Source organism: Sceloporus occidentalis, unplaced genomic scaffold (assembly GCF_023333645.1).
Source record: "Sceloporus occidentalis isolate IW3139 unplaced genomic scaffold, rSceOcc1.0.p SCAF_9, whole genome shotgun sequence".
Classification (NCBI taxonomy): domain Eukaryota; kingdom Metazoa; phylum Chordata; class Lepidosauria; order Squamata; family Phrynosomatidae; genus Sceloporus; species Sceloporus occidentalis.
The window spans coordinates 42,046,180-42,065,977 of NW_028316989.1; the positions used below are offsets into that span (position 1 = coordinate 42,046,180).

Sequence of the window (19,798 nt, forward strand, 5' to 3'; positions counted from 1 at the left end):
TACAAATTAATGTCTTAGGTGTATGAATCACAGAGACATCTTGTGCTTTCATTCTAAGTTTATGTCTTTTGCTCCAGGTGGATTTTAGGGATTTTTCAAAGTAGATGTGACAAGCCGGTATATCAAAAGAGCCATCTGGTACAAGACTGAATTTGAATACAGGTATACCTCTGTTAATGAAGTGGATATGTTCCTGGCCATAATGTCTTTAACAGAAGCTTTGATACCAAAGGCAGAAATAATATGGATAGAGATACAGACACCCAAAAAAGAAGAGCAGTTCAACATGTTTTAGTAGACTGTTTAGTCAAAATTAACAATGTTCTCATGTAAAATGAAAGAACAAGGTCTGGTAAGCCTTGCACAAGTCAACAAAAATATTTTGAGCCTTCTAGAGACAATTTGAGAGCTTTTCCCAAAATGTATCCAAGCAATTGTTTTAATTTACCAGCCTCTGCTTTTTTATGATTTCCATTTTTGTGGCCAAACGTACAGATTTATGATGGTAGAATTCAAAGAGATAGCCATATTATTCTGTAGAATCAGTATGTAGAGCGATCTTGTAGTGCTTTTGAGACTGACTGAAAGGAAGAAATTGCATCTGAGCAAGCAGACTTAAGTCTATAAAAGTTCACGCTGCCAACTTCTTTCACTTAATCAGAAAGGTACCACAAGATCTCTCTACTTACAGATATATGCTTTTTCTTAATATGTTGGATGGCATCTAGCGAGACAGACTTATCTGCTCCCCGCTTTCCCCTCTGCTTTGCTGTTTACATAGGGCCAAATCAAACTGCAGAAATAATAATCCACAATAAAGTGGTGTCAAACTGGATGATTTCTGCAATGTGTTTTGCCCCATATGCTCAGTAAGAGATTCTGGAGGCAGCTGCTGCACAAGGTGGTACCCGTCTGTCAATTTCTGGTGCAGGAGCAAGTGGACCAGCAGTTGAATCTTACCACAACATTAGCTATGGGATAGGATCCTTCACCACATCCAAGTAGTTTGGGGTAGTATTTAGGACACTCAGCATGACTGTGACTGCCACTGCTTACACTTTGTAAACCACTTAGGGAGCAGTATAGAAATGTACTTGCTATTGCCATTGCTTTTCTCTGACATTTGCACAATCAAAGAATCAGGGGGTATGTATTACATTAATCTGTAAATGCAAACAGCCACATTGAATCCCCTCTTCAATCTGGGACAAGGAGCAATTGTGCTGTGCCTTTTTCTTTTCAAGTACTAAATCTAGCCTATGCCAACCTTGCATGTCTTGCCAAGTATTCAGGCCACTGCTCTGGAGTGGCTGCTGCCCTTTGCCTGGAGAGAGCACCCACTCATTCCCAAGAGTTTCCGTTTCATTACAGCTTCTTTGCTTTTTTGCCTACATTTGCAGCAATCCCAAATCGAGGGGAGAAGAAGCACAGCAAAAAAAGAAAACAGGCTGTGCCAACACTGAGCTTCGGATGAGATGATTTGCATTAATGTAAACATTTTGAAGTTTCAGGTGCTTTTTTATTTGGATTTTTATTATAAAGACGTCAAGTACATAAGACATCTGTATAAATAGACAAACATTTAACTAAAAAGGTTACATGAAGTTTTAGGTGCTTTTGAAGATCTGGAGGAAATGGTCTCTAAAGCATTTTGGTTTTGTTGTTCTGCAGTGTTTCCAGAAAAGGCTTTCATTATGAGCGCTGGATCATGCGAAAGCCCTGCCAGAACAGTGTTCTGTTTATGTAGAAGACACTTTGTGGTCTAGTGTGCATTCTTCCTTCTCTCAGGCATGGAATATTATGGGAAGAGACATACCCTTCAACTCTCCTGATTTGTCAGGGACTATTCCAATGAATCCCCTATCATCCCATTTTTTCAGCTGCTTTTAAAATATCTCAGTTTCTCTCTCTTCCTTACACTTTCCACCTTTGTACTCAGCTTACTTGAAATGCTGTAGTCTGAGAGGGTGTACAGACCAACAATAAAGGCCGGCCAGGAGACGACTGGGTGCATGGTGTCCGCACAATGCACACCTTGACCCTGACCATGCCGGCATGACACCGCGCACCACACCACATGGCAGGCAATTTCACGGCGCTCCTCTGGTGCTGCGTCCAGATGACACAGCACCAAAGCGCAGAAAAGCTGCAGCACCAGCAGCTATAGCACTCTTTCTGCAGTGCAGAAAGGAGACACTTTTTGTGCTGCGGAAAGGCCAGATCGGGGCCACGGCATGCAGTTGCCATGGCCATGATTTAGCAAAGAAAGAGGCAGCTGCAGGCCACTCCTTGAAGTGGTCTGTACAGCCCCTGAGTTCAAGGTACAAAAGTAGTTCTTCACACTCAATTATCTCAGCAGCAGGAGAAGAGAGGGAGTGCAATCTTGCCCTTCCCTGTAGGTTCAGGCAAAAACAAACTGCTGCAGCTTGTCCTAGGCTGTCTGTTCTTCCTCATTAATAACTCCTGCCATGCTAGAATCATAAGAAACCTCAAAGGCCATCCAGTCCAAACCCCTTACCATGCAGGAATACACAATCAAAGCACCCCATCCAGATGTTTTCATCTTAAATTCAAATGCTTCTCCCATCATTTCTAACTTTTTTTTCTTCCTACAAAAAAAAAATCACTGAAGAGAGAAAGATGGAATAACTGCACAACGATCTTCATAGAATCAATTTACATCACTCTGATTTATGTGTTCCAAAGAAGCACTCCTGGTCTCCTGGCCATTTCAAGTCTGCAGTTGGCCACTATTTTAGCCATCTGCCTAACTTTTATAAGAATCAAGGGAGCTCTTTTACCCAGTTACCACAAAAACTTGGCAGACTTTTTGACCCGTTTAGCCAGAAGGTGGGACTTAGGCAAATTACCATCTTGGGTAAGACTTGCCTCTGTCAGAATCGAAGTGGTGACTGCCACATGCTATCTGTTCCCTGCTTCCTGGAACTTTGCTAAAGATAGCTGGATCCCTGCAGTCTGTAAGTACTTTTCCAATACTGTTATTGTAAAATAGTACCTATATAGTAGCACTGGAATTTCTACATATAGTTACTTTACATAATATGGATTAGGAGCATAAATATGTACAGCATGAACATCCACATTTAACACAGTTAACCTGCATTTTAATCTGTTGCGTACACATGGCAAGGATGTTGTGTACATTGGTACAGAACTGTAGCAGAGGTAAAGGCATTAACATAGATGCATGCAGCTGGTACAGCTTCCTACATTCTTAATCCCTAGAATGCGTAACTGCCCTTCAATAAGCAATTCATCTTAAATTTATATTTAAAGTAAGAGACAGTGTGGTGTAGTGGCTTTAGAATGATGGACAGATGTTTGACAGATCCAGGTTTCGATTTGCATGGAGCCCTGGAAGTCACTTTGTAACATTTGGACACGACTGATTTAGACCTACCTCACAAGGTTGATGTGAAAATAAAGTGGGAAGGAGGAGGACCATCTATTTTATCATGGTGGGAAAAGGGAGGAATATAAATGCAACTGGTACAATTGGTGGCAATAAGTAAAGCTGGAATATATGTACCCTAATATTGTTTTCAAGGGGGAAAAATGGTACTCAAAGCTATGTTGCAGTTGGCCAATCTGCAGATTTTCTTTTTAAAAAGTCCTGGTTTTAATTCTGAGATTGCTAGGACTAGTTTTGGTGACTGTGACTGTTTTTTAAAAGAAAAAAACTTCATGGTTCAGCATGCATATCTTAAGCCCTATGGATATATTGCAAACATGAAAGATGCTAAGACTGCAGTCCTATACACGTTTACCTGGATATATGTCCCATTCAACTTGGTATTCGATACCTCTGAGCAGATATTTAGATTTGCACTGTTAGGCAAAGAGAGGCTTTCAGGATCCATACATCTAAGGAAGCAGACTCAGATCTAAGAAAGTTCATGCTACCAACTTTTCTTGCATAGTCTCAAGGGTGCTACAAGATCCCTTTGCATACTGGTTGTGTAATACATGTACTTTTCTTGTAAGATCAAGTGAAACAATCACGTTCCCTATGATATTTGAGTAAAAGCTCCACATTTATTATTTCATGTATGCAGTAATTATTTGGGTGATTCCTAAAAATGACCCTATCCCTTTAATTAGTTTTAGTATCTAAAGCAATTTCCCTTTGTTCAAGAGTTGAGCTTCTAGTGCATTACTAGAAAGGGAGGCATATACTAGATGTGCATAGACTCCAGGGGTTTCTAAAGAAATCACAGTGGGTGAAACGTTTGTCTTTGCAGATCATTCCGCTTTTTGTACCTTGGTTTCCATTCTGATGTGTAAGGATGGCAACCAGACGCAAGCAAATAATGCAGAATGGAACGTCCAAGGTAAGTGTGTAGATATAAAAATTAATCAAACCTATGACCACTTTACCAGCACAAGGTAGTGCGAGCAGCACCAGATAGCAAGCAGCACAAAGGGGCTTTGTGTACAACTGAAACCGCATAATAAGAGTTTGCATACTACATAGGCTGGCTATATCTTTTAGTCTAGTTCACCTCACAGGCCTGTTGTAAGAATATAAACTAGGGAACAGCACTGTATGTTGCCACTTGGAGCTCCTTGGATGAAAACCAGAAAATAAATGAGTAAGTAAGTGGTGCCATCTAGATGCAGCATTAGCCTTCCATGCCTACAATCTGTATTGTTGTTTTTGTTTTGTCACCAGGTCATAGCACAGTAAATATCCCTCCTATGCCATTTATCCACAATGGTCAGAGTGCTTTTTCTGAAATGCTACATTTCCTTGCTAATATTTATGCCCAAAGCTGTTTGCAAATTATTATGTTTATGACTTCCAAAGATAATAAATTATCTAAGTGCCCTTCCTTCCTTCCTTCCTTCCTTCCTTCCTTCCTTCCTTCCTTCCTTCCTTCCTTCCTAAACAGGAAAATAATGCATTGCAGAGGATCTTGCATCTTCCAGTGGTGAATTCCGCTTGCAACAGCCTTCGGAAGACATATGCCACAACCAAAGAAGCTCACCCGCTGATGGCATCTCTATGCTCGGCCTATGAACGAGGACTCCAAAGTGCCAGCTCCCTGGCTGCATGGAGCATGAGGCCTGTGGTACAGAAACTGGAACCCCAGTGTAAGTCATGACTGAGGACAAAACTGTATGTGAAAATGGAAGCCATGCAAGTTTAATTCCATCTTGACATTAACACCCAGCATCCTTCTGAAGCAGATTGTGGAGGCCCAGTATAGTCCACTGCTGAGATCTGTTCCAGTGCTCTGAACAAACTAGGGGAATAAGACTACCCCCTGTTTTTAAGTTTACAGGATTTCCCAAAATGTTCCGAGGCAATACTATGTTGGGCCATTATAGGAAATTAATATGTGGCTCTAGCTTGCCACTGCTTGAAGAAGCACTTCTTGGAACATTGAAGATTGCTGCCACCACCAAGTAAATCCCCCCAATGGCTATTGAAATATGTGGGAGTCCACCAGAAAGTACTTTGCCCAAGGCAAAAGCACAGGAGTCATCTCAATAGGATAACCCTAGAGGAGAACCTGGTCCAAAGTGCAATGGGACCCTTTGCCTCCTTCCCAAAGCACCTCTCTGGCCCCTATAGTAAGGAGTAGCCTGTGGGAAGAGTTGTGCTTACTTCTCTAAAATGCACATAATCTCCCTCTTTTGTAGTCTGCACAGGGACCAGTTTTGGGAGCCGAGTACAGAATGATGCCCTCAAAAGTGCATTAAGGCATTTCACTGAAACACGCGTGTCGACTTACACTTGGTGAATCAGTCCATCCACGGCCTGGTCCTACTCTTTCTTTTTATGTCATGCTAATTTATATAACTTTTTTAAAAATTAAGTTGCAGTTGCGAATGTCCTGGCTTGTCAAGGTCTGGATCAGTTGGAGCAGAAGATTCCTGCCCTCCATAAGCCTCTGGAGGAAGTAAGTTAAGGCCATACAAAACTGTGTTACTGTACTAAACCAAGAGTCCAAGGAATGAATAATCAAAATCCATCTAGCTTGCCTTTTATAAAAATCTGGTGGGTTGTGGCTTTCCAGCATCTCTGGCACAGATAGGTCCTTCTCATCAAGTGCTTGCTATTTGACCATCTAGCAGAGCCAATGTGGCACAGTGGTTTGAATATCGGACGCTGAGTCCGGAGACCAGGGTTTGACTCAGCTATGGAAACTCACTCAGTGACCTTGGGCAAGTCACACTCTCTCAGCCTCAGAGGAAGGCAATGGCACACCTCTTCTGAACAAATTGTGCCAAGCAAACCCCATGATAGACACACCTTAAGGTTGCCATAAGTCGGAAATGACTTGAAGGCACACAACAACAGTGGAGCTGCCAGCAACTTAACCTGAGACTTTGTATATCCTTCTGCATCTGGGTGGACAACTGTTGTAGGCTAGTAGTCTGTATTAGTTCCTCCAAAAGACCTGGAGGGCTGCAACCTCCACTCCCTAAAATTGCTCCTAAATTCCCCTCAAGGGAGTATAAGGGCATTTTCATGATTTAACCTCCCACCCAGACATTTTAGCTGCAGATGAGAACTTTCTTACAACAGGGAATTCCAGTGCTGGTACTTTCCTATTTGTGTGTGTAGTGCCATTTTGCCTACCTTGTGATTACTATTAGTATATATCAGGACTGGGAAAGCAGTAGCCATTCAGATGCTGATGAATTACTACTCTCATTATTCCTTGCCATTGGCTAGGCTGGCAAGGACTGCCAGGAATTGCAGTCTACAGAAGGCCACAAGTTCCCCAGCCCTGGTTTATCTAATGATGTTGATGGACTTCTTTATTTGAAGCCATCACTACATCTCTTGGTTATGTGGATTCCATAAATCTTATTATGATAGTGTAATGAGCTCTAGAGCAAATCGAACCTGAAGTCTCCCTAGGAACCAAAATGACGAAACAGGGACTTCAGCCATTTCATGAGAAGACATAACTCACTAGAAAAGATTATAATGCTTTAAGGTGGAAGGCAGTAGGAAAAGAGGAAGACTGCATTTCAGATGAATAAATTCAATCAAAGCAGTGATGGCCTGAGTCTGCAAAACCATTGATGATAGGTGACTTGGAGGTTTGTCATTCATAGGGTCACTATAAGTCATAGGGCTTTATCATATGGGGGAAATTGGGGGGTTATAAAGGCATTTTCCTGGGACATTTGCACGATCCCATGATATTGCAATTAAAGAGGACTTATCCCGGGAAGAAATCCCGGGAATGATTTGTTGCAGAAGCATTCCTGGTTCTTCCTAGGATAAGTCATCTCTAAGCGCTATGTGTGGGAAAATCTTTCACACGATCGCACACATGTCCTGGGAAAAATACCTTTTTCGATTTCCTCCTGATTTTCCCTGGTGTGGTAAAGCCTTGACAGCAGTTAACATCAGATACAGTATTCTGAATCAGGAAGAGTACCATCTGGTGGACACTTAAATTATTCCAGGCCAATGATACTTTTTCAGCAATGCTGGGCTCTGAAGAAAGCTAAACATTGCCATCTGATGGAAATACAAATAACTGGTCAGAAACTGCTGAATTGTTAAGAGACAAGAGCTCAGCATAGTGTAGTGGCTTGAGTATTGGAATTTGACTGTGGAGACCAGGATTTGAATCCCATTTAGCCGCAGAAACCCTTTGGCAAGTCACACTCTCCTAGCCTCAGAGGGAAGCAAAGGTCTTCCCCGGTGAACAAGTTTTTCCAAGAAACCCTATGTTAGCATCAATTCAAGGGTCACCATAAGTCAGAAATGACTTGAAGGCACACAGCACCAGCTAAACTTTTCCCACTATCTGTCCACCCACCGAGGCCACCACCAATCACATAATCTGCAATGCAAATGTTTTTGTGTGTGCCTTCAAGTTGTTTCCAACCTATGGCAACCCTAAGTTGAAATTATCATAGGGTTGTCTTGATAAGATTTTTTCAAAGGAGGTTTGCCTTTGCCTTCCTCTGAGACCAACAGAGTGTGGCTCACCCATGGTCACCCAGTGAGCTTCTACAGTCAAGCAGGGATTCGAACCTTGGTCTCCAGAGCCATAGTCCAATGCTCAAGCCACTACACCACACTGGCTCTTCCAATGCCAATACAACCCCAGTACTTAGCTTAAGTAGTAATGGTTTCAAGACCTACTGGGTCCCAGAGTGGGAAATGAATATAACTTCCTCAATCAGAGGAAGATCCACCATAGACCACAATATGAATCAGGTTCAGAAAAAGGTAGCAAAACCTAGAGGGAACCTTTAAAAATACAGTTCAAAAATAGTACTGGATGTCCAATTACTAACTGATCCAGTCCGACACTGGATCCAATTTATCCTTCAGTTCTCAACCTCACTCCCAATGAGTGCCAAGTTCCCAAGAATACTGATGATTGAAGTTTGGATCTCTCATATCAAAGTCCTGATCAAGATAAGAGACCATAATGCCTGACCAGCCAGATGTTTTGGAAGTTGACTTTGAGAATCCTGAGTCAGTATGGCCAATGGTAAAGATTATGGGAGTGGCAGTCTAAAACATGCATAAGGCCAGAGATTCCCCACTCCTGCAATAAATATTGAGCTGGGCTGTGGCCTCATTGATGCTCCAGAAAGAGTACCTAAGCCCTTGGTTGCTATCAGTACATTTCTGATGCAGCAACCTTTATTACCTGTTCTTACCTAGTACAGCATTTTTCCGAACAGCTTCTGTTCTGCTTAGCAATACAGATTTTCTGCTAGATGTTCTCCCATTGAGCCAAAAGGCCAGAATGGCTCACGAAGTTTGTCTCTATTGTCTTCCCTTCCTCTAGGTTACTTCTGATCTAAAGGAGTCCATCTTAACTCAGATTCAAAAGTCCATGCACATTATTGTGGGTATCTTGAACAAAGCCATGGGGCTGGCTGCCAAAAACTATGAGCGGCCCAAAAACAGTGTGAAGGCCACTGTGGAGTATGCCAGGAGCAGCCAAGTGAGTCAGGTGGCAGAAGCTGGAGCAGAAGCAGTGACTGGGAAGCTGGAAAAGCTGATGGACTTTTTTCTTCCAAAAGAAGAGACCCGGGCAGGTCAATATCACTACGTGGGTTATCTGTGGAGGCGGCTTCAGGTTTTGGTAGACCAACAACCAGAGGTTGCCCATGTGTAAAGCTTCCTAAAATGGGACTAAAAAGCATTGTATCCGTTTCAGTTCTCTAAGTAATGATATTTCCAAGATTCCACTTGGGGTTTGGTTTCCTCCAAATAACACAGGAGCCTTATCCATTTTTTAAAATAATATTTGTCATTATTTCCAAATTTGCAAGTCAAACACAGAGGTTCAGATGTTTGCACCCCAGTAGAGATATGCCACACATCCCTGCTGTCCCATCATATATTTGGGGTACAATCTAGCACCACCATGATCCTTACGGGGAGCAATGATGTCCCCTTTCCTTGTTCAGTCAGTCCCAATCTACCACCATCAAGGTATTTTCTTTACTCAAAGAGACTGATTTAAAACACATCACAGCTGGGAGGGATGTACACTCCCCCGACACACACACCAGTCTTTGGAAATGTGATTAGGATCTTTAATCAAAAAATTCTCAGTATTATCACCCAATCGCCTTACCCCACTTCCCACATTACACATCATTCTACATTTCCCACTATTCCCTATGGAGAAGAAATGATTGTTAATTGTCTGCACTCTGCAGTGTAGATCAGCAATTTTGAGTCTGACCTCTGATCCAGTCTGGGCTAGGAAAGCCAACAAAACCCACTCCCTTTTGCTTTTGGGAAATTCCGAAAGGAGAAAGGAGAGGTTTTTGTCAGCTTTCTGTTTGGGCTATTTTCACATTATTTCTCTTTCTGCCAACATGTCTGAAAAACAACCTGCATTTGCGGGTGTTTAGCGGATTTTAAAATCCTGTTTCTGCACAGGATTTGCCTCCGTGTGATAAACTCCATAAAGTTGGAAGTCACCACAAGGGCCATCAAATCCAGCCCCCCACCATGAAAGAATACACAACTAAATGGTCCTGAAAGAAGCCCATGCAATCTCTATTGAAAGACCTCCAAAGACTGAGAGTCCATTCCACTGTCAAGTGGCTTTTACAGTAAAGATGTTCATCTTGATGTTTAGGTGGAATCTCTTGTAACTTGAATCCATTGGATTGTGTTCTGGTCTCTGGAGCAACAGAAAACAGTCTGGCTTCATCTTGTACATGACAGCTTTCAGATATTAAAAGATGGCTATCATGTCACTTCTTAATGCTCTTGTATGTTAATTACATGTATATGCTTATCACACTTTCTCCTTGTAGCTTGTGGGCCTCCAGGGACATCTGTGCCAAAGGAGATAGCTCCATCCACCACCTTTGGGAAGGTGACAGCCTTAGCTATTTCTGTTTCCCAGCATGCCTACAAACAGACAGTCCAAACAATCCAGCTTGTGAAAGACAAAGGCCAGGAACTGGCTACATGGATCCCAGGTTTGGTAAGTGCCCCAACGAGGGTTGCCTCAGTGGTGTATTGTTGTTGTGTGCCTTCAAGTTGTTTCTGGTTTCTGGTGACCCTAAGGCAACCCTATCATGGGGTTTGCTGGCACTGGGAGGGTATGACTTGCCCGGCATCACCCAGTGGATTTCCACGGCCAAGAAGGGAATTGAACCCTAGTCCCCAGAGTCATAGTCCAACACTCAAACCACTACACTACATTGGCTCTCACCCCAGTGGCATAGCTCATCATATTCTTATTCAGTGCTAAATTGCACGTTGCTGTTCTAGGTTTGTCATCATTAATGTGAATCATAGAGTTGGAAGAGACCACAAGGGCCATCCAGTCCAACCCCCTGCCATGTGGGAACTCACAATCAAAACACCTCTGACAGATGGCTATCCAGCCTCTGTTTAAAAACCTCCAAAGAAGGAGACTCCACCACTCTCTGAGGAAGTGTGTTCCACTGTCAAACAGCTCTTACTGTCAGGATGTTCCTCCTCATGTTTAGAAAATAGAGCTCCCCCAAGTTCTTCTTGACGGCTTCTCGGGGCTCAATTGCATCACGGTATTTGAAAGCCCACAAAGCCTATCTATCTCTGTGAGGCCAAAAGCCTGGAACCAAAAATGCATGTCCTTTGGGGCTATCCCCATATCTAGGAGTCCCAGTCCAGATCAGTGTGCTCTACTGAAAGTACACCACATATCATATATGTAATGTTGTTGGATAGCTTAGGCTTTAGTCAACTTTGGCCAGAATTCAGGTAGGAACATCTGCACACAAAAGTGTCCCTGATGTTCTTTTTCAGTTGCTGCATAAGTTGGTTTTCCCCTTGTCCCTGTGCAATGCCCAGAGACTCTCTCCCAATTTACGGTCCCCAAAGCCTCCTCGCTCACATATCCCTGCTTTGAGGCAAGCAGGTAGAACTGAGGAAATGTTTGACAAGCCCAGCACACACACTCACACAGCCAGACGCACAATGAATACAAAAGTGCTGAGATCCCCAATGGGCCTCTGCAAATCTCAGCACTGATGTCATCATTGTCTGCTTGGCTATAGTAAGGTAGCCACATCTTCTCTGATCCTCCCTGCTTACCATGAAGCATGTAATGGCTGTGTGAGATGGTTTTGGGACTTTACAGTAAGTTGGGGGTGTTGGTATATGGCTCAGTGTAGTGTAAGTCTTTGTGTGGATTTTTAAACAACACTGAGCGGATGTTGAATTGAGACCAACTCTTGGGTTTGAAGACCGGCTTTTGATTTCTTTTAATGACCTTAACTTTATCTCCGGGCGATCAGTTTCCAATTGAAGATGAAAAAGCTGGTTTATTTTTAACTGTCTCTCTATTGATTCATGGCCTTCATGAACATCCTTCCCAAAGCCATGAACTCTCCCTGGGAAAACCAGTTCTAATTCACTGGAGGAAGACCCCCACTAACACCATCACCTCCCTTCTGTGCTTCTGTGCCTGGGAACCATAGCTGGAATCTCAGAGCAACTTCCCCTCCCAAGTCCTCTTCTTCAACATACATCTCCAATCCTCCAGTTCACACCAAGGAGGGTGTCTTGGGTGCCTTTCTATGCTCTGATAATCTCTACTTTCCAAGATTAAATAGTTTCCAGAAAAAATACATCTAGCTTAGTACTGTGTCACCAGGAGTGAGGAGTATGTGGGCCTCAATTTGTTGTTGTTCTGCAACTGCAATCATCTTTAGTCATCAGAGGCTGGATTGCCATCTGCTGAGAGTACTTTGTGTATTCTTGCATGGCAGGAGGTTGAACTGGATGGCCCTTGTGGTCTTTTCCAACTTTATGATTCCATGATTCTATCACTGCCAATGATGAGGGACAATGGGAAATGCAGACCAACAACTTTTGAATGGCTCTAAGATGTCCACCTGTGGTCTACATTGACTGACAGTGGCTTTCCTGGGTTTCAGACAAGAAGGCTTTCACCATCTAACTTTAAGTTGTCAAAACTGAAACTTTGCACCTTTTGCATTCAAAGCACAATCATCACTACTTTCTCACAGACTTGAGGTCCCTGGTCTTGAATATTCATGGAAAGGTGACCTCCATTATTTTTAATGGGGCTCACCCCTGCGGGGCTTGAATACTGGCAAATCTCTGTTTTCGCAGGTGGGGTCCCCTGCAAAAACAGAGGGCCGACTGTACTTGTTCATCCATAGAGGGGCAACCTTTCTTTAAAGTGACCAAATTTTCCTTTCTCACCATAGTTCAGTCTAGAAACAGAAACCATCTTTTTCTGTGCAGGATCATTTGGCCAGACAGAGCAGAGCAAAAATCCAGTGGGTGCTCTCTGGTGGCTGGAACACAGCAACTGACTGGCTAAGGAAAAGTCAGAGGAGGTTACAAAAGAAAGAGGAAGAAGCAAAGAAGGAAGACGACCAAGCAAGAGAGGTATTAATCTGGAAATGCTGTTGTTGAACTTGAGAGGAGAAAGCATAGCTTAGTGTTAGAGCACATGCTTTGAATGCAAACGGTCCCAGGTTCAATCCTTGGCATCTCCATATGTGGCAGAGAAAGATCCCTTGTTTGAAATCTTGGAGAGTTGATGTAGACTGGAGTAGGAAACCTGATATGATCCACATTGGACTACTCGCTAGCACAGCTAGCAAGAAGAGGAGTTGGAAGATGTAGTCTAAAGCATTGGGAAGGCACCAGCTTGCCTACCCCCAGTTGTAGACCAGGAATTAGAAATGTATGTCTCTTATAGTTTATGTTGAACTGCAGTTCCCATGATGGCTCACTGTTGACTAGAGCTGATAGGAACTGCAGTCTAGCAACATCTGGATGGACACATGCCCCACAACCCCTGCTGGACAATACTGCACCAGAAAGACTCTATTCTGACTCATTACAAGACATTGTTTTATGTTTTAAAAATCAAAATTTTGTTATGCAAGCAGGGCAGTTGGGTACATACACGCTACAGAAAGTATTTGCTATGGTGTCCTCTGTTCATTGAATAATGCACATGTTGAGTGGGTAGTAAGCTGACTGGAATAAGGACATAGGAAGCTGTCTTATAACCAATAAACCATCTAGCTAAGTACAGAACATTTTTTTTCTGCCAAGAGCTATGTTCCCTTTGGTAAAATCTGTTGGGTGTACACGTTGCTGGTGATGGAGAGAGCTGAAGCTAACAGCCCAGAAGCAAAAGGGGGCAGGCCACATCTTCTCGCTCTCTTTCCTGCTCCTTTTCTGTCTCTGTCTGTCGTTCTCTCACTCTTTCTAACTTCTGGCTTTGCTGTCTCTGAGATAAGATCCATTTTTTTAAAAATCTGGGACATTTTTTGTGTTTAATATATGCCCAAAGCTTTGAAAAGTTACTACAACTACCAGGATTTCTCAGGCAACATGGCTTCTGGCTGTGGGATTCTTGAAGTTATACCTCCCCCCCCCTCCATCCTTAATGCTCTAGTCTAAAGCCATATTTATCCTGAAATACCACAGTGGCACTTTAGACACCCAATTCACACACACATACCCAAAAGAAAAGAAATGAAATCAATGACAGCACCAACAAAAACTAGAATTGCTTTCACTTTGGCCAGATTCAAACTGCGTGCACCATTCCTTTCTGCCTCAACCAGGGCAGCTCATTCCAGAAACCTGGAATAGCCCTGCCCTCTCAGTATCCTGTTGTTCATCTTCATGTTCACACATGCATGCACCATATACTAGAGCCAGAGAGCAATGGTCTATATATTTAATACAGCAGAATAGCAGGGTTGCCAAAATGTTCTAGCTCTCAAGTGTGCAAGGCAGTCCAAATGCATACAGTTATCTGTGCTGGAGAAGCAGAATGAGCTCTTGGGGATATTAGCTACAGTAGGAAACAGAATGATGTTTACTCAGTTGAACTGTGGCTGGAGGAAAGCTGAGTGTTGGCATTTTGCCTTTCCCTTTTGTACCCCAACGGGTGTAACTGGGAGAGGCAACCCAATGTCCCACTTTACATAGGCAATTCATTATCTTGTCTACTCAAACAACCCGGAGGAGGAAAGTAGCTGGAAAGCTCTCCTAAAAGGCTGCATTATTAAAAGAATCAGCAAAAACCTCTTGATTATTATCAGTTACCACAAAAATGCTATGAGTGCTATGATGATCTCAGGTGAGTGATATGAGGTTTCTGGAGAGATCTGAATCAGTACGTTTTCAGCCCAAAAAACATTCCACTTCCTGAAATGACTATGATTTAATATCCTTGAAAAAATGCAAATATTTAATAGACAAAACAAAACAAAAGTATATACCAGATATATCTAAGTTTCTTTTATGATTCTATGGAGGAAAATGAATAAATTGCAGTTACTGTATGTTAAATGTTAATGAAGGGTGATCAACTTGTAGTCCTCTGGATTGCTTTGGACTATAATTCCCATCACCCCCCACTATTGGCTATGTTAATTTCACTTCAAGAACATGTAGAAGATCACACATTCCCCACCCCTTTGCTATATTCAATTTTGAGGCTTTACATTAAAATTATGTTTTATTGAAGTACTTGTATATATGAAGCAGAACATGGCCAAATAGCCCGAAAACTCCCCAAAAAATTATGGATTCTGGCAGTGAAGGCCTTCAACTTCACATTGTCCTATCTCTGTTACAGTTTTTCCTATCGCTGTGCTATCTTTCCTCCATCTATTTCTTGTGAGAGTAAAGCCTCTACTCAAACAAGGCTCAACTGTTATGTATAGGATGGGGCTGTTAACACAGATTCTCAGTATTTTTGGAAGTCTTACTTGACCAGCAATGCATTCATTTTTTTATTTTTCTACTTCTAGACAGCAAAGAATACAATGGGAAGGCTGGCTCAGAACCTGCATACAGCCTATCTCTCCACTGTCTTGCTGGTAAAGAATGCTCCTTTCATTGCCTGGAACACAGCTGGCCAGCTTCTCCATGTCTCCACACGCAACACTGTGTCCGAGGCAGGTGCAAAAGTGGGCATCTTGCAAGGGATTGCAGGCAAGCTGCTGGGAACCATAATCCACTATGTACCTGTAAGTTATATGTCCTTCCTTTCGCACTGGGGGAAATGGGGAAATAAGGAGGTGGGCATAACTGGATAACCGACTGGGTGGTAGACTGGCTTTCTTGAACATTTGATCTTTCCAGTAACTAACTGCTGTCTGTGGGTGCATATGTGGGTGCTTGCACATGTGTGCTTGTGTTTATATATAATATATACAATTTTTTCTGTCCCATAACAAGCTGCAGTTCCAGGACTCCCCAAGAGTTTGTTTGGTGCTGAACACTTACACGTGTTACTGCTATAAGCAAAGCTTTATTGGTGGTAGGTGATGCAGCAAATGATATACAGCAGAGACTCATTCCGGCCCTTTTGCTGATGGGGTCCCCCTCACAGCCAATCTGCCGATAGAATAAACAACTAATTCTATCCAGACTTTTCCCAGCTGGTGATCCAATCCTTTCTCCATAACTGGAGATATGGGTCCCTGGACTGGAGTGCACCCCTTCCCCTAAGGTCATGTTCCCAAGGGTTATATTGTTGTTTTAGGAGTGAGGGGCTAATGAGATTTATTTTTAAATTATATGTAATTTATTACTGTTGTAAGCCACCCCAATCCTGCGGAAGAGGCGGGATACAAATAAATTATTATTATTATTAGTAGTAGTAGTAGTAGTAGTAGTAGCAGCAGCAGCAGCAGCAGCAGTAGTAGCAGTAGTAGTATAGTGCAGAAGCAAAGAAAATCAAAGTGTGCAAATGTGACCCCTCTCTGCCCACATTAACTCTGAGAACTGTGCAAGAAAGTTATTCTATTCCAGTCTATTCTCAGTCTATCAGTTTCTTCTCAGCCTCCATATCTTTTTCCAGCCTCACACTGTCAAGCTAGTGCAACAAATACCAAACAAGGCCACGAATACAAAACCACCCTTTCTTTACACTGGGCAGCTGTTAATGTTTGTCCATGATGCTAACAAATACTCCATTTGCCTGATGTCAGAGGCCAACTCATTATTCATATTTAAATATATATAAATGTGTGTGTGGCTGTGTAGGCACAGGCACAAGAAACGTACATGTATAACAAGATGATAGAGAGCATGCATGCACACATGCTCTCTCCATATCCATACAAACATGCCATGCACACACACTCCCTTTCCCATAGCACTCTTTCTCCCTCCCACCTTAAGATTACTGTGTGAAGACCTGAGGTGTCACACAGTGTAAAATCATAGCTTGGGGTGATGATGACTTCAGTTTATTAAGTGACTTCAGTCTGTTGGTTGAAGGGGACTTTGCATATTCCACCACAATTCCTTGGGCAGTCCTCTGGGATTGCCACAGAAACTGACCTTCAATAGTTGCACTGCATGGATTTGCTGAAAAATTCTAGGGGTTGGTTTTGCCCATCTTAAATTCACTGTTTCTCTCTGTGCTGCATCTAACCCCTATCCCCCCATTGGTTTTAGCTTCCAAATGCCTTGGAGGTAGAAGAGGAAACTGCAACCTCAGATCAGGTTGAGCCAAGCCAGGAAGAAGAAGATGCGTGGCTTGTTGCCACTCTTCGGCTACAAGAGAGGAGGCGATCCAGTCGAGGTCACTACCCCATTCCCTTCCTCAACCTTGATGATCCTCCTGAGCAAGCCCCATCCCAACGCCATCGGAGCCCAGCTTTTGAGGCTGAGTATACTGGATCCCGCAAATCTGCTTTCTCCCCATACAGGGAGGGGGCTGGCAGGCGGAGATGGAGCGAAGGGCTGTTCCGGCCCCCACCAGAAGTTACATACACCAGAGCTCAGTACACAGGACTCTATAGCACTACCCCAAAGAAAGACTGAGCCAATGGTGACATAAATCAACTACTTCATCTACTGCTTTTTAACAGCTTTGGTTCAAAGGGGACATTAAGGGAAATGAGAATTCCCTGAAATAAACCCGTTTGCCCTTCCACAACAGTTAGCCACACAAATTAATCCTGTATTTATTGTTGTTGCTCTTCTTGTTGTTTTTACTGTGTGCATTCAAGTCTTTTCTGACTTATGGCACCCAAAGGTGAACCTATCATGGGGTTTTCTGGGGCTTAGAGGATGCAATTTGGCCAAAGTCACCCAGTGAAATAGTATATGACAGAGATGAAGACAATCACAGTTGGGAGTTTCTGGCCATATTGGGTATAATGGGCAAGTTACATTTTTGGACTACAGTGTCAGAATCCATCAGCCAGCCAGCTTTACTCCTCCCCAATTCCCATAAAGGGGAGAGAAAAGGGGAGCAAAGTTTGGAAGGCTATCTTCTCTTAGCAGTTTATCACACGAGGTTTATCCCATGCAGAAACGGGATTTAAAGGGGGGAAATCCTGCAAAGGCAGGATCGTTTTCACATGACATCATGCATTAATGGGCACAGAAAGTGGACAAATCCCACCAAAGTGAGATCATTTTCACAAGATGTTGGGGGTACTGACTATTAATCCAACATTAACCCGTACATAAAGTGGGCAAAATCAGCTGCTTTTTACTTTGGGGATTCTCCTGAAAGTAAAAAGCAGCCAATTTTGTCCACTTTATGTGCAGGTTAATATTGGATTAATGCTCAGTGCCCCCAATGAGTCTGAAAATGATCCTGCTTTTGTGGGATTTTTCTGGGATTTGAATCCTGTTTCTGCATGGGATTTAGGCACTTACCATGTGATAAACTCCTTAGTGATTTGGGGATTTGCTTCAGGGTAATACCAGGTTGGGATTTAGAGAAGAGAGGATCTCTTGGATGGGGGAGGCTTCCCCAGAGATTTCCACAGCTTGGATGAGTACCTTCTGTAGGCTGACGCTTAGGCCAGGGGTACCTATCTGCTATATTAAACACATTCAGTGTGCCTGTTTTTCTTCACTGATGGACTAAATGTAGGCTGCCTCATCTACTCTAACTCTTTGTTTTTCAGTTGGAGGTTTTATACCCTCCAACATTTCAGCTTGAAGGTGCACACGTATTCCATATGTAAAAGGTGGGCTACCACCTTTCTAGTTAAGACTTTAAAGAGTTTAAGAGAAAAACAGTAATGTCCACAGACGTTAACAGAAAGCATCTACAACCATGCCACCAAAACCAAGTATCTACATATGCTTTTGGCCTCAGAAATATATAAACTGGATGGGAATGGCTATTTTTTTAATGGTTAGAACTATTGCATATGTACGATGAGCAGCGTCCACCAATAAAATAAAATTGCATTATATTTACCCTTTAACCTAAGAGTGGGGAACCTTTGTTTGTCCAGATGTTTCGGATCAGCCCCCAGTAGCCCCAGACAATTTGGCTAGAATGAGGGATTGTCACAGTCCAACAACATTTTGGAGCGTTCAAGTTTCCCCATCCTTTCTTTGCCCCGTTTACACCTTTTACTGTTCTTACAGTCAAAGTAGCCAAAGGACATTCCTCATTCCTCAAGGAAAGCTCAATTATAATAAAGGCAATAGTATACCAGGACCTGCAGGAAATCTTGAAAGGGCAACAGCTGAGTGAATCACATGAATGAAATCTGGACCATCACTATTTATGGGGTTGGGTGGCCGAACTCTGATTCTGCAATAAGGAATAAGGGTACACACTAAAGAATGTGCCACCTCCTGGCAAATTGTGGGTAGGATGAATCAATGCCCCATGTTGGTCAATGAACCCCTTAAGCTTGGTGTGGCTACCACACTGCTAAGAACGTGAGTACATTTGCCTTGACTGGACTGAACAGAAAGAAAATAGTAGCATTGTTATTGATGGTTGGACAAGATCTGATTAATTGGTCAATTATGGCTTGGCACATTGGTTAAGAAAACTGCAGGCGATTTGCCACCATGGGAGCTATGATGGCCCGAGAAACCTCTTTTGTGAAAAGGCAAGATTAAGATTCTAGTTTAAGAAAACATGGCCAGATTTCTTCTCCCCTTCTAGGCTAGAGCAGATGTGGCCTTAAATGTGTTTTTAGACTGCAGATCCCCAAATCCTACCCCACTGGCTAGGGCCGATGGAAGTTTTAAGTCAGAAACATTGGTAGGTGGATAGCCCTGACTTATTGGGAGACAAGAAGTCTGTGCACGCAAAGAACAGGAAACTGCAATTCTCTATTAGACAGAAATGAAAAGACTAGTTTAGAGAACTGGATTTTTGGACTTCGCAAACTAACAGCATTTGGGGTGCAAGTTGTCTCCTTGAAGAGCAGATGTGTGAATGGTGAGTCTTGGCCAGCTGGAGCATTTAAGCTGTGTGCTTCCAGCTATGTTCAAGTGGATTTCTGTAAATAAATCATTATTGCAAAATGCCACTCAGCTTTGCAAAGGGAA

The 19,798-nt window shown here is 42.8% G+C and overlaps 1 protein-coding gene across 2 annotated transcripts; it reads left to right on the top strand.

Moving 5' to 3' along the window:
• Positions 1-2,912: 2,912 nt before the first annotated feature.
• Positions 2,913-17,951, top strand: PLIN1 (perilipin 1). Of its 2 annotated transcripts, XM_089537949.1 has the most exons (9): positions 2,913-2,978; positions 4,263-4,352; positions 4,914-5,115; positions 5,845-5,927; positions 8,799-9,051; positions 10,291-10,463; positions 12,740-12,886; positions 15,280-15,498; positions 16,937-17,951. In XM_089537949.1, the coding sequence occupies exons 2-9, from the start codon at positions 4,308-4,310 to the stop codon at positions 17,303-17,305; spliced, it is 1,491 nt and encodes a 496-aa protein (XP_089394075.1). In that variant the 5' UTR covers positions 2,913-2,978; positions 4,263-4,307; the 3' UTR covers positions 17,306-17,951. The 2 variants fall into 2 exon arrangements, with proteins under 2 accessions (XP_089394075.1, XP_089394076.1); XM_089537950.1 differs by lacking the exon at positions 12,740-12,886.
• Positions 17,952-19,798: the final 1,847 nt, after the last annotated feature.

What these genes read in the sequence shown, in the direction of transcription:
- PLIN1 (XM_089537949.1), top strand. Translation starts at nt 4,308, where the DNA reads ATGGCAACCAGACGCAAGCAAATAATGCAGAATGGAACGTCCAAG. An exon ending in CTACATGGATCCCAGGTTTG is followed by an intron (nt 10,464 to 12,739) that starts GTAAGTGCCCCA and finishes TTTTCTGTGCAG; the next exon opens with GATCATTTGGCCAGACAGAG. An exon ending in AAGACGACCAAGCAAGAGAG is followed by an intron (nt 12,887 to 15,279) that starts GTATTAATCTGG and finishes TTCTACTTCTAG; the next exon opens with ACAGCAAAGAATACAATGGG.